The 22,747-nt window shown below is 40.4% G+C and overlaps 1 protein-coding gene across 2 annotated transcripts in view; it reads left to right on the forward strand.

Annotated features, from left to right (window-relative positions):
• larp1 (La ribonucleoprotein 1, translational regulator) overlaps nt 1–14,138 on the forward strand; it is a 62,385-nt gene extending 48,247 nt beyond the window's left edge. For both annotated transcript variants that reach the window (XM_078265320.1, XM_078265321.1), the window contains 14 exons: nt 42–204; nt 3,538–3,682; nt 4,096–4,270; nt 4,511–4,692; nt 5,087–5,179; nt 5,621–5,947; nt 9,123–9,246; nt 10,098–10,303; nt 10,459–10,565; nt 10,896–11,053; nt 11,514–11,658; nt 11,812–11,921; nt 12,118–12,245; nt 12,820–14,138. In XM_078265320.1, the coding sequence (XP_078121446.1) occupies nt 42–204; nt 3,538–3,682; nt 4,096–4,270; nt 4,511–4,692; nt 5,087–5,179; nt 5,621–5,947; nt 9,123–9,246; nt 10,098–10,303; nt 10,459–10,565; nt 10,896–11,053; nt 11,514–11,658; nt 11,812–11,921; nt 12,118–12,245; nt 12,820–13,029 (2,273 nt within the window). In that variant the 3' untranslated portion in view covers nt 13,030–14,138. The remainder of the gene's footprint in view (nt 1–41; nt 205–3,537; nt 3,683–4,095; nt 4,271–4,510; nt 4,693–5,086; nt 5,180–5,620; nt 5,948–9,122; nt 9,247–10,097; nt 10,304–10,458; nt 10,566–10,895; nt 11,054–11,513; nt 11,659–11,811; nt 11,922–12,117; nt 12,246–12,819) is intronic.
• Nucleotides 14,139–22,747: the final 8,609 nt, after the last annotated feature.

The following is a 22,747-nucleotide window of genomic DNA, read 5'->3' on the forward strand; positions in this document are numbered from 1 at the left end:
ACCTAATCTGAATCTCTCTGTCCATCTTCTGTCCTGTCAAGGCCACTATGACTACCACTACGGCTACAAGTCATACGATACGAAAGATGGACCCTACGCCCAGAAGTTTGGCAACACGGTGACCTACTACTACGACAACATGAGCAGCAACGACCTTTACTCCGTCGACCAGGACCTGCTGAAGGACTACATCAAGAGGCAGATGTAAGTTTAGCTTCTCTCTTACAGGAATGAGACAAAGGTAGTGCTAAAACACTGAACATGTACCACAAACAAGAGTTTTCTAGCGGTGGCTTTTTATCCAAGTCTTTAGCTTTAGTGCAGGATTGCAGTCAGATCTAATCTGCCGACATGCTGTAGAAATGATGAGATCTTCATGTCTCTTCTCTGAATAAACTTCAATGAAGAGAACGTTTCACAACTCTGATCTCAGCATTGAAACAAAACAGAAAATAATAAATAACATGGTTACTGTTACACATTGCCTTGTCCCACGTACTGAAAGAACAAACCCTACTGTAGCGACAGTACCTCTAGTGGGAGTTTGAAACAAATTAAATAATGAGATTCTATTTGTCCAACTGGTCATCTTTGGATCGTCTTCTTACCTGACTACAGTTCTGACTACAAGCTTGCAGTATGTTAAGGAAGCTGTTTAGGTCAGGGTATCTGCAGGTCTTGAAAAGTCTTAAAAACAGTAACCTCAAAAAAGGCCTTATTAAAAAGTCTTAAATAGTTAGTTTTTCTTCTATGTTAGATATAAAATGTTTTTCTATTAGGGTTTTTCTGTAGTACCGTGAATCATTCGTTGACCAGTATAAAGCTGAAAAAGGTATTAAATTGCATTCTGTGGGTTTTTTTAAAAGGTCTTTAATCTGGTGAACACTGCAGAAACCCTTTGAGATGGTCTATAGGGGTGGTTATTGTTTAGGCTTGATCGATTCTGGTTCATATTAGATTTTGTCTCATTATCTGAGCAAGAAAAGAAACCAAAATATGATGAAAGCAAAAAACTGTTTTCTATTCAGCAGGTCATAAGCAGTCGAATGCCATCAATGATCAGAATCAGAGAATCAGAATCAGAAAAGCTTTATTGCCAAGTACGTTTTTTACACATACAAGGAATTTGTTTTGGTGTTGTAGGTGCACGTCTCTAAAATAAGTTAAACAAACAGGTTAAACAGAACAAACAATATAAGTATAAATATATGTATTAAAATATATGTATATGTACAGAATGTATTAAAAATAAGAGAGTAAGAATTAAGATAAAAAGAGCAGATTAAGTACAGTGGCATGTAGAGCCAGAGGTGGGGTGTGGAGAGAGTCAGGGTGGTTTCCGGGCCTTGTTGATAAGGCTAGTGGCAGAGGGGAAAAAACTGTCCTTGTGACGTGAGGTTTTGGTCCTAATGGACCTCAGCCTCCTGCCAGAGGGGAGTGTCTCAAAGAGTTTGTTGCCGGGGTGGGAGGGGTTAGCCACAATCTTTTCAGTACGCTTCAGAGTCCTGGTGGCGTATAGGTCCTGGAGCGGCGGCAGATTGCAGCCAATCACCTTCTCTGCAGACCGAATGACACGCTGCAGTCTGCCCTTGTCCTTGGCTGTGCTAGCAGCGTACCAGATGGTGATGGAGGATGTGAGGATGGACTCAATAATGGCTGTGTAGAAGTGCACCATCATTGTCTTTGGCAGGTTGAATTTCTTCAGCTGCCGCAGGAAGTACATCCTCTGTGCAGCTATGTTCAGCTCCCATTTGAGGTCTTGGGAGATGGTAAGACTCCACAATGTTAATTGTGGAGTCACAGAGGCTGGGTTCTTCCTGAAGTCCACAACCATCTCCACTGTCTTTAGAGCATTGAGCTCTAGATTGTTTTGCTTTCACCAGTGATGAGATGTTTTGTGATTCTTATTGATTGAAATAAATAAATTAAATGCAACTATACGCTCTCCTTGCTACTGTACATGGTAGAGTTGGAGAAATCTTGCTTGTTCTCATAACAGATTAAGTTGTGACAATTACTTTCGTGTGTATTAGGGGTGGAACGGTACACAGAAGTCACGGTTCGGTTCATACCTCGGTTCAGACATCATGGTTACGGTACGAGTTCGGTACAATGGAGGTAGAAGCAAAACAAAAATGCAGAAGGCAATTTTTTTTTTTTTTTTTATTGTGCATGTTTCAGGCTGTACCACCTAGTGTCCTACAGTCTCTCCCCTGAGCTAGCTGCAACAGCCTGAAGTGTGTAAACAAGATGTAAACAGTAAACAATAAGTACCCCACATCATCTCCAGACTCCATCTGTAACTTGTAAACAAATAAGACAATCAGCTATGAAACTATAACTAAAAATACAGCATCTCTGTTCTCTGCAAAGATGAACTAAATAACCTGATTAATGCGACGTTATCACGACATATCCCGGCCATTTTCACCGCAGAAAGCTGCTCCCTGTCTGGCTAAAGCTAATATAGTTAGCCTATATTAGGAACAAGGCATCTGTCCCAACTAACGTTACGGTTCGGAGCCGCGACGCTGGAAACGTAACACTAATCTATAACAGCAGTCTTATCCACCACTCTCTCACCTGTACTACTGTAACTGACTGGGAAACCAAAGTTTTCCCAAACTTGCGATCTTAAAGAGGCCGGCGGGTCCTCTAACTCTTGTGGGTCGCCACCACTCGCCATACTCGTCCTTAATGCAGCTATCTCTGACTCACTAAAACGGCATACATAGACGGAGCTCGACTACGTAGGTGGCGCGCCAGAGCTTCAGAGCTAAGGCGGCGCTACAGATTAGGTGTCCCCAGAACCTGCGTATCTAACAGTAGTTCCACATTACATTAATTAATTTGCACGCACGTTTTATTTATTTTTATACCGTGTATTCTCCGTGTAAATTCATGCACCGAACCGTGACGCCTGTACCGTTTCACCGGTTCAATACGAATACATGTACCGTTCTACCCCTGGTGTTTATAATAATCAGATTAATTTTACATACAACACAAATAACATTATTTAAAATATGCATCTCCCCTAAATTCTGCCCCTTAACAAACAGGTTTGCAGTTAAAGTTTGGCAGATGAAGATACTTCACTGTGTGTGATACAGTGGGTTTTTTGGCACCTAACTGAAGGAGCATAACAGTTTCCTTGTGTGCACTCAGTGCCCCCTTCAGTTTAAATCTGTATCAGCTTACATGGAGACTGTCAAATATTCTGGTTTTGATTAGTGGTTCCTTGGAAGGTTTTTGATTCAATGTGGCACATTTGAAAAAGCAATGCCCGTTTACAGTGTTTTTACTACATGTTTTCTATCTCATTAATGCAGTCCAGTGTGGTCTCTTCCTGTTTTCATTCTTTTTTCTGGTCATCTGACTGGGTGTTTCTTATTTATCCTAACTGTCTCTTCATTTCCCTTACATGTGTCTTTTCTTTGCGTCTTAGTGCCTCCCATGTTAGACGCAGGAACAGTTGAAAAGAAAAGATCGGCAACAAACGGCTGATTAGTTTCCCTGTTTCTCTGCCCCCTGTAGTGAGTACTACTTCAGCCTGGACAACCTGGAGCGTGACTTCTTCCTGCGGAGGAAGATGGACCAGGAGGGCTTCCTGCCCATTGGACTCGTCGCCAGTTTCCACAGAGTGCAGGCCCTCACTACAGACGTCAATATCATCATGGAAGTAAGCGCGTTTTACAGTGAAGTTGAAGAAAGATGATCTGAGGTGATAATGTGGTTAGCGGAGTCAAAACTGGTTTTAAACGATGTCAGAACAACCGTTTTCTACCCAAAGTTAATTGAATTCCAGATTTGGGGGAAATCTAGGAAACTGGTGTGGTTAGTTTGTGGTGTGAAAGTAAAGCAGATACATGACAGGACTGTGTGATAGTAGGTGTCCATTTTAAAATCACATGGAGTTGATTAGAAAAGCATATCTCTCTTCTTTAAGCTCTTCATAAAAACATTTGCCTTCTCAAATAGAAATGCCTAAATAAATCCTGTCATGTCCGTTGACATCAGTGAGATCCTTATGCAGAGGTGGTACTATATTTCTGTTATCGCACAGACTAATTGACCCATCATCTCTCCTGCCAGGCTTTGAAGGACAGTAAGGAAGTGGAAGTGATCGACATGAAGATCCGTCGGAAGGTGGACCCAGAGAAGTGGCCTCTGCCGGGCCTTGCCATGCTAAACCAAACCCATACCGATTTCTCCCAGCTCATCAACTGCCCCGAGTTTGTCCCAAGGCAGATGACCGAGGAGCCCAGAGGTGAACAGTCCGATCTGCTATGTCAATGAAACTGAAATATGGGCCAAACTATGAAAAGGAATCAAGTGTACTTTTGTTGTTTCTACTGTAGACTCATTTTAGTTAAGATTTCTGTTGAAATCAAGTCAAAATAATATTTTCTTTGCAGCCTGACGTGCCCATCTTCATCCTAACTTCACAAGAAACGTTATTTTCAAAAATATCAGAATGTTCTCCTGTGTCCTTCTGTTTCCGCTGCAGGCTCTCCCAGGGCCTCCACACCGGTTAAGCAACACGGCAAGACTGAACTAGACACCTCTAACCTCAAGACTATGCCGAAGGGCCTCTCTGCCAGCCTCCCCGACCTGGACTCTGAGTGCTGGATCGAGGTCAAGAAGAGGCCCAGACCCTCCCCGGCCAGACCCAAGCTCAGCGCAGAGAAGGTGAAGTTCAGAGCCACTCACCCATATTCTGGCCATCTAAATTGTTTGGACAAAATAAACAATTTGAATATACTTATGGCTCTAAAATAAACCTGATGTCCATTTTTCACCATTTTCTGACATGACTAGACGATTAATGGAAAACATAATTGATTGATTAATTGACAATGGAAATAATCTACAAACAATGCACATAAATTCTGGCAAGTAGCCATCAGGCAGATTAATTTACATTATTAAACATTCAACACATCTTACCTTTTTATAAAAAAAAATGTATGCACAACAAAACTACTGTACTCATCTTATACTTCAGTCAGTATCTTCCTTCTTCCATTCACTTGTGTTCATACCCGGTATCTCCTCCTCCCTCCTGTGTGGTTGACTGATGTAGGCCCCGTCGTTGCAGAAGGAAAAGGACGACTCAATTCGCTCCCCGGTGCCTCAGTCTGGTTCCTCGCCCTCGCCTGCTACCACAGGAAATAAGGTGAGGAAGAAAATGTGTTTGAACTATTTCTTAATTATTATTCTTTTAAGAACAAACCTTTCTTTTTAGAACTGCAACTAATGATTTCTCTATTATTTTGTCGATTAGTCATTTAGTGTAGTAACGATCAGACAAAGTGAGCAATTCAGTGCAATTTTCTGACCAACAAATCCTCACATTGGGGATGTTGCTTGACAAATGACTAATTGATTATCATAATTATTATTCTTTTCTGATAATCAATTAATTGACCAAATTTTTTGCACTTTGCGATGTGCAGGCTTGTTTGTGTTTTTGGCTACATCACAACTCTATTCTTGAAAATTGACCTAATTGGTATAAGTAATTGCAAGTGATCAGGTACGGTGATCAAAAAGTGAAAACCTAATCAGCCAACACCTTCTAATAATTTCCTTTTTTTTAATTCCTAACTCTGTTCAGGACGGAGCGGAGCCGGACGAACCGGAGGAGCTTGACTTCATGTTCGACGAGGAGATGGAGCAGATGGACGGACGGCGCAACACCTTCACCGACTGGTCGGACGAGGAGACGGATGGCGAGATCGACGACCACGACGTCAACAAGATCTTGATCGTAACGCAGACGCCACCCTACCTGAGGAAGCACCCGGGGGGCGACCGCACTGGACACCACACATCGCGTGCCAAGCTGTCCAGCGAGCTGGTCAAAGTGATCAACGACGGGCTCTTCTACTACGAGCAGGACCTGTGGGACGACACGTACGAGCCCGAGTACGCCACCATCAAGGTGAGGTCATTTTGCACGGTTGACCTTTTGAATTATATACAATCCTGAAATAGGTCAGCAAAAAGCAAGACAAACCGCTGCCTACGTTAATATTTGAAGAGACGCCTTAAAGCGTAACTCTCACCAAAATGCAACCTAGGGTCTTTTTGTGATTGTACCCGAGTCAAACTTTCGTTTAAAAGCATATTTAGGACGGAAGCGCCACTTTTAAGATTTACCGTATTTTTGTTTTTCGGTCAAATGGCCTTTTGAATGGGAGTGCTAGGGGCACTTTTATGCTAACCTCAAAATAGCTATTTTTAAAACCCTAAGAATGCTCGACACAACATGAAACTTTGTTCCAAGTATCACCACGGTCTCTACACATGAACTCCAGCATTGAGAACATCGTTTGTGTACACAGAGTTTACTAAAAAAGGTTTTAACCGTAGCTCGTTGTTTCCGGCCACTACCACCTCGGCAGTCAAAACGAGTCGATATCAAAACAAGTAGCCACAGATTTAGTATATCCCTTGTGCACCGGTGTAGTTAAGGTGTAGAGCCCCTGGTCATACTTGGCGCAAAGTTTCATGTTGTGTTGAGTCTTCTTAGTGTTTTAAAAATAGCTACTTTGAGGCTAGCATAAAAGTGCCCCTAGCACTCCCATTCAAAAGGCCATTTGACCGAAAAACAAAAATACGGTAAATCTTAAAAGTGCCGATTCTGTCCTAAATATGCTTTTAAATGAAAGTTTGACTCGGGTTCAATCACAAAAAGACCCTAGGTTGCATTTTGGTGAGAGTTACGCTTTAATTCAGTCTACACTTGGAGACAGAATTAATTGTTTTTACCGTTAAAATGACATATCCCTGGGCGCCTGGGTAGCTCACCTGGTAGAGTGTGCGCCCATATACAGAGGTTTACTCCTCGATGCAGCGGCCGCGGGTTTGACTCCGACCTGTGGCCCTTTGCTGCATGTCATTCCACGTCTCTTTCTCCCCTTTCATGTCTTCGGCTGTCTTATGAATAAAGGCCTAAAATGCCCCAAAAATAATCAAAAAGGAAAAAAAAAAAAAGACCTATCCACATGGGATTACATGTGGATTACATGCATTACAGTAATATGAGGTTATAAATAATATTTGACATTCATGTTTCACAAAGCAAATCATTGTTTTCATAATTTTAACATCTTCCAAAAGAAGAAGGTTTTACTGAATAATCACTTTCTGAAGTAATGATACAAAAGATAATACAAAACAAAATGCATTTTATTTTCTACTTTATTTAACTTGCGTAACTGACAAAGCAGATCCTCTTCTTTAATACCAACTAGCTTTCAAATGTAACGGTATGACACCACATCTTAGCTGGAAAAAACTCTTTTCCTTTCTTAGGCAGATTCAGTTTCAATTCAACTTTTGTTTGAATTGAACATTGGCCCATTTTTCTGTAAACTGAAAACAGAATAATTAATCCGTTATCCTTTAAAAAACAGGCTTCTTTACAACTTATAATAAAATAAATCAAATGTATATAACACAGATGTGTTCAACAACAATGTTTACCAAAAAGCGGCATGTGATGTCTTCACCGTGGTATCAGGTCAGAGTTAAACATGGATGAGGCTCACTGTTTTTGTTTTTAGTGATTCTCACTGAAAGATGCCCTTCATAAAAAAAAAAGTAAAAAAAAAAAGGTATCAGATTGAGTTTAAAGTGACGTCCAATTGGATTTTATTTCACAACCCACCCAAAAGTTATGTGTAGATGAAGTCCTCTTTTGAAGTTGACAGCTCAGAAATTTCTCATGGTAATCAAAAGTAAAAATTAATTATTAAAATTATTATTATTAAAATAAAAAAAGATTCAAAATTGATTCATAGAATTCCAAAAATCAATTCATATTTCAATTTCTTTTTTTTTTATTGTACGTCTACTGCAATCACATTGGAAAAGTAACTACATTTACATACTGTGAATCGTTTTTTTTTTAATCAAAAATCGATTTTCAATCAAATTGAGCCTAAAAATCAATATTGAATAATAGTCTGTGCTATAAATGTTTTTTTGGTTTTTAATGATCAAAATCTTTAAAAATAATAAAATAATAAATAAAAAAATGAGGACTCAAACAGGGTATCTCTGAGTTTAAGTGGAGATCCACCTGGATATATAGGGCAACACAATCAAACAACAACCTGTAGTGATACATAACTCGAGTCATGCTCTTCTGACAGCTTCCACGTTACCTCATTGTCAGATTGGAGGCGTTTCTGCCCAAGACCAGATGATGAGTAGATTTAGAGCTGTTTCTGGATATAGAAACCCAACACAGAACAGATCTTTTTTTGTTATTGTTGTCATTGCTGCCCATTGTAGCATTGTTGAACTCATTGTTTGGCCTTCACGTGCTCGCCAGCACACGTCCAGCTGCGTGTCGAACAGAGGACGCTTGTTTATAAATAAACCCCACAAACGAGGCCTCGGCCTGAGGGGTTGAGCCGACGGGCTGCAGGAGGGTAGACAAAGATGGACGCTCAAAAATCGGAGGATTCTTGGTGGAATGAAGGGGCGAGTGTGAGTCACACGCGTCAGATTATCAAACGTTCGAGGACTGGTGCATTGTTGTGTGTTTATACGAAGATTTTAAATTGAGCAGTTGTTGTAGGATGAACAGTTTTTGTTATTAGGAGGTTTTCACTTGTGGAAAATTCAGGGTTTTGTGTGTTGATGTAACTCAGCTGGTTGGCGTACTCGTGTCACAACAGTAAGACGTCATGAAGGTGAAAAGAGTGTTTTTGGTAGCCATGTTTTGCTGCTGCATCTTAATCTCCAGGTTACTGCAGATAAGGTCTGTTGATGATCCTTACTGTCCCAATTTTATTTTTTATTTATTTACTCTTAATATATATATATTTGTGAAAGAGCTCCAGTTTCAGTACAGTGTGGGTTTGTGTGAAACTTTGTAAAATGAATCTTTATTTATGTTGTGTGTGTACCGGGCTTCCTTTTTTGGCACGTTTCATTGTTGTGTATCAGTATCTAAACCCTTTTATTCCTCCTCGTAAAAGTATTCTTTATCGTTGATTCAAAATAAACTGGTAATCTACAGATCTTTGCCTACCAGAGTTGTAGGAAGAAGAGGAGGTTGTCGTCATATAAACACTGGTTGTTCTTTTTTTTTTTTTTAACAGCAAGAGGTGGAGAACTTCAAGAAGGTCCACCTGATCAGCCGCGAAGAATTTGACTGCCTGACCCCTGAACCCCCTGTCGACCCCAAACAGGAAGTCCCTCCAGGCCCACCACGACACAAGCAGAGTAAGGACCAAAAACACACAAAACGGACACACAGGAAGGATTTACATAATCAACGTTCTTTCTTTACTTGGAATACACTGACGATGTGATTTGCAGTTAAAACTGTAATATCACCGAGTCATTTTTATTATATGGTAAGATGGTGATGAGGTAAAACCTTTGACACTTTGGGGATAAGGTTGTATCCCAACACTCACAAACCTCACAAAATAATGCATTTTTTCTGACCTTTCTCTAAAATTAAAAAAAACTAGCTGCTTCAACCTCTTTAGGCCTCTAAAAATTATTGAAATGACACGTTTTCTGAAAGAAATCATAAGATAAAGAAATGTTTTTCCTGTGTGGCAGAAAAAAACGGAACCATACTAAACTTTCTAGCCTTGCAACATTAACAACCTTAATGTAACACTAGGAGCTGGTGTTATTCTCCATTCATAGAAAAGGAAAATGGCATCTTATATTCAGACCAACTTCGTCTTTAGGGTCTCAGTATGCTCGTTTCCTCCTATTTTTCCAAAATTGTTCTCATTCAGTTTATTCAGTGATGAAAGTGATCTTGGTTTTCATTCTAACTGGCATTAAATGGATCTTAAAAAGTCGTAAATCCACGCTCTGCTCCTTCATCTCTGTCATTGCGTTGAAGTGGTAACAACTGTGGTTTATCAGCTCACTTTAGTTCATCAGTCATGAGTCAGATTTTGCACGCTGAGAAATAAATGAAGCTATTAGATCACTGATGTTGTGACGATTGTTTCCAGAGTTTTATTTCAGGATTGCTGAGACACAAGTGAAGGCAGTCGGCAGTTGGTTAGAAAATGTAAAGTGTGAACATTTGTGGGTCTTGTCTTCAGTCCCCACAGACGCTTTGGCAAACAAACTCTTTGGTGCCCCCGAGCCCTCCTCAATAGCTCGCTCGCTCCCGACTACCGTGCCTGACTCGCCCAACTACCGCAGTGCCCGGACGCCCCGCACACCTCGCACGCCTCACCGGAAGGACCAGACTATGACGCCGCGCTTCTACCCAGTGGTGAAGGAAGGTCGACCTGTGGATGCCAAGGTGAGATGGCTGTTAGTGAGGGTGAAATCGGACTTATTTTGGTGGAAATGTGCCTTTTCAGTGTTCCAGATACCTGGTTTAAGGTTTTAGGGGATAAAGAAACCACACGGACTAAACATTTGTAGGCTAAACATGTCATCTCTGGAACCTTTCAGACGCCCAGGAAGAGGAAGACCCGACACAGCTCCAACCCACCCATGGAGTGTCACGTCGGCTGGGTAATGGACTCCAGAGAGCATCGCTCCCGTACTGCCTCTGTCAGGTGAGACTCGCATCAGATTAGTTTCTCAGTATACTGTTTTTCTTTTGACAACTCCTCCGATATTTCTTAAATAAACCATTTACTCAACATTACATACTACAACATTCAGGACTTTACTTTGGTCTTTAAAGGACCACATTTAGTGGCCTTAATCCATCCCATGTTAGGCTTTTTAAACTGTAAAATGAATTATTTTCCTTTTATGAATATAAAGTAAAACTGCAGAAAATGCCCTCAGACTCGGGACTAACTTCAAGTAGTTCTAATATTTGATGTGGGATGTACTCACTTTCTGTTCTCCATCTCCTCCTCCATCTTTTTCCCTCTCAGCTCTAATGCCAGCCCATCGGAGGGCATCCCTGCCCTGGGTAACATTGGGGCCACACCTCAGTCCCTCCCTAAGTTCCAGCACCCATCACACGAGTTGCTCAAGGAGAATGGCTTCACACAACATGTTTACCACAAGTACCGTCGGCGCTGCCTAAATGGTACACGTTTTCTTCTTCTTTTACTTTTATCATTTAGTCTGTCTTAGACGTAGCAGGACGTAGCAGGGCATAACAGGGCGTAGCAGGGTGCCGAGCAGGACCACGGCGACAGCTGCAACCATGATTTAGGTGCCACCCTAATCCAAGGAAAACTGCGGGGCGAGAAAACATAAGGACTCCGGGGAATAAGCTCCCCAGAGCTAAGTTAGTAACAAGCATTTCTAGGACATGGATGCACACAGATGGAAAGAGAGAGGAGAGAGGATCTCAGTGTGTCAAAGGAAGTCCCCCGGCAGTCTAAAACTATAACAGCATAACTAAGAGATGGTCCAAGGCAAACCTGAGCCAGCTCTATAAGGGTATTTCTGTGGTTTAAAAAAAAAAAAAAGAAAACCTCTGTTCATTTTGTATTTTTATGTAAACCTGTCCACTTAATCTCCCTCTTCTCGACCAATTACAGAGCGAAAGCGGCTGGGAATCGGCCAATCACAGGAGATGAACACACTCTTCCGCTTTTGGTCATTTTTCCTGCGGGATCACTTCAACAGGAAGATGTACGAGGAGTTCAGACAGCTGGTGGTCGAGGACGGGAAAGAAGGATATAGGTAGGAGCCTTGACCCCTAATGGATGGACAAAGAGTTCTCAGGATTTTGTATTTAGTTTTGTGGTTGTGGAGGAGTTAATAAAACAAGATATGACCTGTTGATTGGACCAAAAGAACTGAATTAAAGGTGTACTTGCTGTGTGTATGTTGCAGGTACGGTTTGGAGTGCCTGTTCAGGTACTACAGCTACGGTCTAGAGAGGAAGTTCAGGCCAGACATCTTTAAAGACTTCCAGGAGGAGACCACAAAAGACTACGAGGCTGGTGAGAATTCCTGGAAACAGAAACGGCCCACAGTGTGCACAGATCAGAAGAGACAACATGATTGACATTAAAAACATAATAGAATATCAGTGGTATTAGTTTCTGCTCAGGTTTTCCTCTTCTAAAGAAAAAGGTTCACTTTCAGAATCACTTTAATCCACTGGGACTAACTTTTTCTTCTGTCTGCTATCCTCAGGCCAGCTTTACGGACTGGAGAAGTTCTGGGCCTTCCTTAAATACTCCAAAGCCAAGACCTTGGAGATCGACCCCAAGCTGCAGGAGTACCTGCGCAAGTTTAAGCGTCTGGAAGATTTCAGAATTGACGTGAGTTCATATGTTCTTTGGGGTTTCTAAAGGTTGATCGGTAGGAATCCGCGAGCCTGAAGAGATGCAGCAGCTCATTTGAGTTTTCAACCTGAGCATGTACCACATGGTGTGTTAATAGTTTGGATAAGAAATGGCCCACAGCTTCTTGGTCGTCTGTTAGCTTCAGCAGGTTAGCAGTGGTAGTTTCTTATTCCAAATAAATTCACTTAAAATACTAGGTTTTATTTCACAATTGTTTTTCTACTTTTATAGGTAACAAAAGAGACCCCTATTTGAAAAGAACACTGTTGTTGATAAACTGTCAAAATTGATAAGAAGTTACACCTCAGGTGATCCAAACCGTGGGGTCAACACCGCATGATGTCCTGACTGATGTGCATGTACAGTACATGCAGATTTACAGTAACCAGGTTACTTAAACACATTTGAAAGCATCCTCCGATTACCGACGTAACCTTCATTCTCTTAGTAACCTGGTTTCTTAAGTGCACGTAATCACACTGATTGTGTTTTTGTGCTTTGAAAATGACTCCATCTGATCTCCACCCTGGGTTTTTTTTTCTCTTTCCAGCCGCCTATGGAGGAAGGACGTCGCAGAAGGCACTCGTCCAGTGGGGACGGTCGCCGCCGGCACCCCTCTCAGCCCACCAGTCGGCCCCACAGCCAGGCCAGCTCTGGCCCCAGCCTCGCCCAGGGCCCTGCCGCCAAGGATGATGCCAAACCCACCAGCCAGAAAGCCCCAGCCGCTGACCCCGCACCAGATGCCAAGACACTGAAGTAACTCCACAAACACGCCGGCCCACATGGATCAACTCAACCAAGTCTGCTAGTCGCTGGTTCTTTCTGCGCCACAGGAGGGGGGAGGGGGCAACCAGTTCTTCATTCAAGCATGAGAATAGTTTTTTTTTTTTACTACAATGACTTTTGATTGAGAAACAAGGAAGACAAATAATTAATATGGCTTGCTTTATTAATTGGTTCTAAGTTTTCGAGAAAAAATACCTTTTCTGTCTTGATGAGGCAAGGAATGGATGGGGTGTCAAACACTTTTTTCCTATTTTACAAATCATTGCCAGTCCACACGGTGGATGGTTCAGTGGTGATTTATTACCCTGGAAATTGTACTTTTTATTTTTTTAATTTTCATCTCGACCCCCCTCTCACTTGGGCCCCTCTTTGATCGCCACTGTCCTGCTGGCTGAAAGATATTTGATTCCTCACCTAGATCTCAGATTTATTATTATTATTTGTATTATTATTATAATTTCTTCGGCATGTGGTGAGATTGGAGACTTGGAAATAGTTTGAACAAGACTGAGCATCTGAAAGCCACGCTAGCGACCACGCTGCAGGCCGTGCTGCTTCTGACATCCAATCGGACCAAAGTGGTTTCAACCAAGCGACTGACATTTCCATCTGCAGAGCTCCCAGTGCTCTCAGTTGAGGGGCTCAAAAATTCAAGATATTTGATTTACTTCATGGCTTGACATTGAGGCGAAAATATTAAAGAACCAAATGATAAAAAGAGGAAAAAAAAAAAAGACTTGTACCAATCCCTCAGTATGGACTCGATCATTGAAAGTTGCCTTATTTTAATGGTTTTACTGCTTCTAACTTGTGCCCGCCACCTTTTTGTCGATTGTACAGCATTGGAATTACCCATATATCCGGTCACCATTTCCAGCAGAGGCCACTAGGTGGTGCTGTGTCTGCCAAACTGTTTCACCCCTCGCCCCCTCACTCCCCTTTGCCACCTTTTCTGAACTGTCTTCCAAGTGTCATTCGGTCTGTTACAAGTCCTGTAATTCTTCCTTGTGTTTGCAAGTTGTGGCTTTTTGTGCTGAAACAAACCTGGTGGAAGTTTGTCGTCTCTTCCCACCCCCACCCCCCCCCCAAACAACACCACCACTTTAGTGGGGTGGAGAGTTGGGAAGGGAGAATCACTGATGATCTCCCTTTTGGGTGCTTCCTGACTTTCTCCCGCCCCCTGCGCCTCCCCGTCAGATGAGCTGCATCCATCCGTTCATCCATCCGTTTGACATCCATCCATCAGTCGACCATCAGTGACGATACAGGACTGGAATCATCAATCTGGAATACTTGAAGAAGCGATGGTTATGAGGAGGGCTGTCGCGTCCTGTCGCAGGTGCTCTGGGTGGAGACGCGTATGACCCTCAGACATTTGGCCTCCGACTTCACTGTTAAACTGAAGCTCGATCGGCCTGATTGGGCCTTGAGCGCTCGCCACCTCTTCCTGTTCAACACTCAGATACACACATCAGTTACAGGTATGAACACTGACAAGTGTAGTCACACACAGGTACAGATGTAGCAGTGTGAGCAAGTTGAATGCAAAACAAACAGCTTGATGTCTTGCCTCGCTGTGGACAAAAATTCAAGACTGGACTCTGGTCTGTTCTGTTGTCACACTTCCTACAGTCAACTGTTTGGATAATTAATATCTTTATCCAACTCGAGTACTGATGATATCAAATAGAAGAGTGATTCTTTCTTCCTCCACTAATGTAAATGTGAATTTGACAGATGAAGAGAAATGATTACAGCTCCCTGCTACTTGTTTTATTGTTTATAGAACAGATTATATATTTGCCTTACGTATGTACTCTAACTTTTAAAATGGTTTCATGAATTATCTTTTAATGCTTTTTAATTTCAATTTGCAGTGTTTCTAGCGTTGTTATGATGGAGGTGGAGTTTGTGTCAGGCTGTTTGAACCATCTGTGGATTTCAGAAACGGGAACATAATTTACAACACAAAAGGGAAAGTTGACATCAGGGCGTCAACGGGTGTTACGTGCAAAAACTAAATCTGTAAGCTTCTAGTGTTTCACGTTGAAATTTGCTCTTTTTTTTCTTTTAGTAAAGATATTTTTGCAGAGATGACAGAGCAGAATTTCAAACAGCAAACTAATTATTAAATGTTTTAGCCTCCTGGTTTTCTACGAACATGTCTGCGAGGTCTACAAACGCATATAAATGTTTGATTTTGGGGTTCAAATTGAAGGAGTTCACAAAATTCAGAAAAAAGTCTTAATGCACATATGGATATCTTTATTTTGAACATTTAAAAATAAGTTAAAGCAATATCCAGATGAAATGACCCACTTTCCATTGACATACTGCGATGTTTGTTTCAAAGAGTGAACTATTTCCTGTCAAGCAGTTCAGTCACATGAGTAATTAAGATCAAAATGTTAGACGTTCGTATATTTTTTTTTTTTTTTTTTTAAGTATTGGTCCTTTTGCGTAATAATCATTCCGCCTGTTGGCTGATGTTCCAGCAGAGTGGAGGTCCTGTCTTTGTCAGTTTCTTCCTCTAAATCCACATTTGTTGGAAACATGACATTGCAAAGCTGTACTTTTTTTTCTTCCTTTAGTGTTTTGTTGCTTTATCTTCAGGGAGATTTGGATCGGTTTCAGAGGCTTACAGTTGATGCATCAAAGTGTTTACTGGAGGTTTAATATTCACAAAACATGAAACTCGTTTTCCAAAAACCAGCGAAGCCTTTGAATGGGTGAGCTGGTGTGTGGCTGCAGACATGGCAGACTGCCACTGGGGGGGGGGGGGCTTCTTCCTGGGACAGTACCATGATCTCGCCCTCTAATGTGACCATCACCTGCCATCACCTGCCACTGGACATTTGGGGGTTTCAGGTGTTTTGGGGAGTTTTCAGCCTTCTATATCAGCGTAGAACTGCTGCTAGCTGTCCAGACAAACTCTAGGGGGCGCTGCACCCTCTGCTCGTCAGTTTTACCTGGATTAGGCCAGCGGGCTGGACACTGGAGACATGAATGATGGACGTGGGAAGGGAGGAGAAAGGAAAGAGAGAATGAGCCCAACTGGGGTTTGTGATGTCGCTCAGAAGTATATGGCTGGTTATATCTGGAGATGGAGAAAATAAAAGGACAAAATTCCATAAAGCCATATGAATAAGAAATAACTGTATATGAACCATTAAAATAGTTCATTGCATTACTATATCCTAGGCTTGTCAAGAGGAAAAAAAGATGAAAACAAGGAAAAGAACAAAAAAATATATAAAATGGAAAAATGTAAAATACTTGAATGAGATCTTGTATTATAACATTTATTATTCATAATATCTGCTTTGTAGGCTGATGTGATTCGCTGTTAGTGTTATTTGTAATTTGTAGTAATTATGCTTTTCCTTTAATAAAGAAAAAAAAACACAAAACGGACAAAAAAACCTCAACACTGGCTTCTGAGTGATTATTGTGTGTGTGTGTACTTTGTATCGGGTCGTACAAGTCATTCATTTTGGCCGTCTCGCATACATACATTTTCGCTTTAACATTTATTTTTATTTGTACACCCATACATTTTTATTCTTGGATTTATACCTAAAGCCTTGATACATTTCTATTAACATTTCAATCATACATCTATATTTTCACTCACATTCATATATTTATCATAACCAAATTTTGCTGTCATTCAAATGCAGTCAATGTACCCATTTAATTCATAAATATATGTATATAGAAAGAATATATGCTTGCAAAACTGGGTAGGACTGTCCTAGAAAGTTGCACAGTTTGACAGTCTATTATAGTAAGTCAAAAAATATGTCAAACAATGTGATTAAAAAGGCATATCATGGTATGTCATAAAAAATATAAAAAGTCATAGTATAGTATGTCAAAAGTGACAAAAATGTCAGTATACTATGTTCCAAAAAGTGATACAAAAGACATATGTATATGGTTGTTTTTTTTGTCATTAACGTTTTTTATTTTGGTAATGCAACACCATATACATATATGCATGGTACAAATGTAATACATGTATCTCACATTTGAAAAATACAAACAATATAAAATAAAACAAATAAAAGGCAGCCAAAAAAAAGTTACCCGCGCAGCATCCTCATACCCATTACATACACACTGTTACCCAAAAATATAAACGCACATATGTGTACCTGCACATCCATAATTATCCTCTATCCACAAATGCCCCACCTTCCCTCTAAAAGTCAGTGGCAATACTATATTGAAAAGACATCCATGCTTGTCTGTTTCTGCTTGGAATATTCTGCACCCTTTCTATCAGAAGTTCAAAGGCCGCTATCTCTGTTAAGTTAAAGCCAGTCCGTAATGTCTGGTCTATTTGGACTCTTCCAGTTACGCAAATTGAGCCTGGAAGCTACAATAAAACCCGTTAACATCAGTCCAGCTTCTGATTTAGCAAGGCCTGGGGACATGAGGGACCTATCCCCTAACAGGCATAATTGTGGGGATTCCGGCAGGGGTTGTCTGAGCAACCTTTCAAACTTTTTTAACACTGCCTCCCATAAGGGCCTTACCGTGGGACAATCCCATAAGGCATGGATAAAAGTACCCACCTCTTTCTTATATTTCCAGCATTTATTGTCCTGGGTTAAGCCCATTTTAGACAACTTATTAGGTGTAAAATAGTATCTATGCACAATTTTATAATGGATGAATTTATTTCTGGCATCCCTTGTAGCCCTTCCCACATTTGAGATAATGTCCTGCCATAAGCCTTCATCAATATCCTTACCAAAATCCTTTTGCCATATTAGTCTCAAGCCTTCACATAGTTTGGTTTGGGTGCCTGACATTTTGTTATAAAATACTGAGGCAGAATGTAGAATGCTTGGATAATTTAGGAACTCCTGAACCATATTTTCCTCTCCTTCTTCCCTTCTCAATCCAAAAACAGATCCCATGCTAGTTCTCAACTGCAAATATCTCCAAAAATCACCTTTGTCAGTTAAATTAAATTGTTCTTTAAGGTCCTCAAATGACATAAATGAGTGTTCTCTGTACAGATCTTTAACAACACGTATCCCCTTTGCCAACCATGTTTGCCACAAGAATACTTTTTCCCCGATACCGATTGAGGGATTATTCCATACTGAGGAATAGCTTTGTTTATATTGTGAAATCCACAAAATCTTATGTGTTCTTGCCCATGCCCACTGAGAATGTTTCAGGATGAGGTTACCCCCCCACTGTCTGGGTTTCTGTATTCTTCTGTGACAATAGTTCACAACACCAGATGGGTGTGCGAGCACCTCCATTTTTACCCACCCAGGATTAGAATCACAGTTTCCCCAATGTTTTGCTAATTTATTAATCTCAAATGCTATGTTATACAATTCCACATTTGGGAGTGCTAATCCACCACTATCTCGTGAGGCAAATAGTTTATATATACTAATCCTGGGCTTTTTTCCATTCCATAGAAACTTTAATCAAATTATTATATTGCTTGAAGATTCCGTCAGAAATGGTCACTGGTATCATCATAGAGATGTAATTAAATTGTGGCACAACCATGATTATATTAATTTCCCCCCATAAGGTCAAGTTTATCATCTTCCATGTATCCAAATTCAACTTAATTTTCCTCATTAAAGGGGACATATTAACAGCAATTATATGCTCCATATCTGGACACAACCTAATACCTAAATATGTCATTTCAGTCTGCATCCACTTAAACTGAAATGTGATGATTGTTGATTGTTTGCAACTTCTTGATATCTTCTTCTTGATATTCTTGATAAGCTGTATGAGGTGTAGCAGACGTATAACGTTGTCTGAAGATGATCTTCCTTTAATAAAGCCCACTTGATCGGTGTGTATTAAATGTGGCAAAATACTTTTAGTCTGGTAGCAAGAACTTTCGTCAGAATTTTGCAGTCCACATTAATCAGACTAATCGGTCTAAAACTTCTTGCATCAGTAGGGTTTTTATCTTTTTTAACAATTAAAGAGAGAGCCTCATTGAATGTATTCGGTAGTTTCCCCAGTGAAAATGATTTTTTATACACCTCTGTTAAGATGGGAGCCAGTTTATTAATATACGTCTTAATACTCTGCAGGAAAACCATCTAAACCAGGTGATTTTCCAGCCCTCATTGAGGAAATTGCACTTCTGACCTCATCTACTGCTATGGGACGGTCCAAAAACTCCTTCTCTTGGAAAAAAAGGTGTGATAGTCACTCCCCCCTGGGTTAACCTCAGATTTATAGAGCTGGTTGTAGAAACTCGCGAACACCTTGTTAATATCATTTGTGTTTGTCACCAAGTCACCGTTATTATTTTTAACAGCTGGTATGGCATACCTAGCCTCCTGTTGGCTTAGCTGTCTAGCTAACAATTTTCCAGATTTTTCCCCACTCTCATAATAATTACATTTATGTCTAAATAGTGCATATTCAATAGTAGGTCAGTATGCCACTCAGCAAGTGCCTTCTCTGTTTCCTTAAGCTGGGACTCCAGCTCCTTTAGCCATCGTATTTGCTCTCTTTTTTTCCTACTTGAATGCGCAATAATATTCCCTCCAATATAAGCCTTAGAGGCTTCCCAGACTGTCCCAACTCTATCTGTTGATTAGTATAATATGTTGAAAAAAGTCATGGTATATCATAAAAATATCATGAAAAGTCATAGCACCGTATGTTGAAATAAGCGTAAAAAAGTCATAGTGTAGTATGTTGAAAAAGTGATAAAAAGACATAGTATATATAGTATGTCATAGAAAGTCTGGAAGAACATGCAAATTCCCCACAAAAAACCTTAGCCTGGATTGGGGATTGAACCAGTGGTTGACATCTGTACTGTTAACTTGCTGGAGCCATGCATCCAAATAGAGTATGTTAACAACAGTCATAGCATAGTATGTCAAAAAAAGTCATAGTATAGTATGTTGAAAAAAGCAGAAAAAAGTTATAGTAGGTCAAAAAAAGTGATGAAAAAGGTCATTGTATTGTATGTTGAAAAAAGTCATAGAATAGTATATCATAAAAAATATAAAAAGTCATAACATAGTATGGTATGTCAAAAAAAGTAATAAAAATGTCATAGTATAGTACGTCGAAAAGAAGTGATAAAAAAAGTCATAGTATAGTATGTCATAAAAAGCGGAAAAAAGTCAGTATAGTATATCGCAAAAAAGTGACAAAAAAGTCATAGTAGAGTATGTCAAAAAAAGTCATGGTATAGTATGTCGAAAAAAGTGATAAAAATGACGGGGGTGTCTTTGGTGTCTTTGTAGCCTTTACAGAAGGTTTTCTATCCAGCCTGGAACTTGTGCCTCTTTTTGGAGTTGTTCAGCAATACGTCCGAACTCTTACATCCAAGATTTATCCACTTGATGTCCATAATTTATCATGTTTTCGGTCATTTCTGCCGCTAGCTTTGTGCTACCGTCTAGTCAAAGCCCGTCTATTCCGTCCTCCGTTCAATGATTAATCATGATTAAGAAAATGTAATCGTTTTGTTTGTTAAAAATTTTGAAAAAAGTCATAGTATAGCAAGTTGATAAAAAGTCATAGTATTATGTCGAAAAAAACTCACAGTAAGCATATCGAAAATTTTGAAAAAAAAGTCAGCATGTCGAAAAAAGTCATAGTATAGTATGTTGAAAATTTTGAAAAAAAGTAGAGCTGTCAAACGCTAACATTTTCTTAATCGCAATTAATCGCTGAGGTTCTATAGTTAATCGCGATTAATTGCATGTTTTATCACATGATTAAAATTCTATTATTTTGCATTTCAGAACTGTTTTTAAGTACATATTAACAATGGAAAGCAATTCTTACCAGTGTATCTTGATTGGGAATCAAATGAATGCAAAGAAAATTACTTTATGAACTTGATTTTAAGATTTGTATTTGTTTATTATATATTTAATCTAGTCACACATTTGAATGTAGAGTCAATATTAGTTATATCGTTTGGTTTGGGTACCGGTGCTAAAGCGGTACTTTTAAAACGGTACTGGTGTCTTAACGGTGCCTGAACTGATACTTTTTAAGAAAGTAAAAAAAAAGAAGGGTACTAAGGGTTGGCGACATTAAAGAACGGCTTGTTTATTGCTAAGGCCGTATCGTCAAAAATAAATGTTGAATAATAATGTAATCACTATAACAATAACTTATTTCACTAGTAAATAGCTGTTGAATGACAAAAACAACCACCAGGTGGGAAAAGGGCATTTAACAACAACTTTGAAAGCACCACGACGCTGTAAATTACCAGTCTCATTGAACGCACCGTCTGTGTTTTTCCGACAACAGCAGCTGCAGATTGTTACATCCCGGTGTCGGAATCCTCTACAGTGAAATACAGACAAACTTTACACCGTTTAGCATTGTAACCGTGTTTAATCCAGCTACTAGCTAGTGGTAGGCTAACGTTAACGTAAATAAACATTATAGTGTTAACTAGCGCCATGTGCAGCAATGTTTCTGTTGCCTGTAACGTCTGTTTCAGAGCATCAGAGAGAAGTGCAGACATATCAGTGGCACCGGAATGAGGCACCGAATTCCGCGTTGCTATTCCTGCAGCAGCAGGATGTGTTACGAGGAAGTACGGCAAAATAGTAGCCTGTTAGGCACGACGTACATACACACTATTATGTACGTCGTGCAAAAAAGTTTGTAACTACCAAAGTCAGATCTCTAGTTTATTTAGCTTCATGTCAATATATAATATATAAACTTGGGATAAAAAATAAGGGAATTTGTGTTTGGTAGATTATTTCTCTGTGGTAACAATGCTTTTTGGCAATAAATCTCATACCGTTGGAAAGCCTGTTTAGTTCCCTCTCAAATGGTGCCCCATTTGTAAGGAACATGCATTTGTGGGATGAGCAGCAGCGCTGAGGATGTGGGTTGCTTGATTGAGGCCTACCCAGGTGTCCACCCATTAACTAACAACCCCTCCCATACTGCCAGCTCAGCCAGGAAAGCCAGAGAAGCCAACAGCAGGCAGAAATGGGAGGGGTCGTAACACAATGCCAAACAGCTTATCCTGTCATTGACTCGTTTGGTGGATTGGATGATTGAAGTTTGAAGAAACAAGACATATTGGCAATTTAACAATTTATTAATTTCACAAACAGGAGGCTCAGTAGCGTGTGAAAGAACCATACACAGCCACAACAGCCTGGCACCTCCTCCTCATGCTGGTCACCAGCCTGGTCACACACTGCTGTGGGATGGCATCCCATTCTTCAACCAGCATTTGTCGCAAGTCAGCCAACATGGTTGTGTTGGTCACTCTGGCACGAACAGCACGCCCAAGCTGATCCCACAAGTGTTCAATGGGGTTGAGGTCAGGACTGCTGGCAGGCCATTCTATCCTCTCCACTCCCACATTCTGGAGGTAGTCTCTGATAAACCCCGCCCTGTGGGGGCGAGCGTTGTCATCTTGGAGGATAGAGTTCGGTCCCAGACTGTGGAGTTATGGGATTGCCACTGGTTGCAGAATCTCATCTCTAAATCAGGAACCTGATTGGCAGCACCTGGGGGTACCAGAATCAGAATCAGAAAAGCTTTATTGCCAAGTACGTTTTTTACACATACAAAGAATTTGTTTTGGTGTTGTAGGTGCATGTCACACATTCTCTAAAATAAGTTAAACAAACAGGTTAACAGAACAAACAATATAAGTATAAATATATGTATATATATATATA

This window comes from Sander vitreus, chromosome 13 (assembly GCF_031162955.1).
Source record: "Sander vitreus isolate 19-12246 chromosome 13, sanVit1, whole genome shotgun sequence".
Lineage (NCBI taxonomy): Eukaryota > Metazoa > Chordata > Actinopteri > Perciformes > Percidae > Sander > Sander vitreus.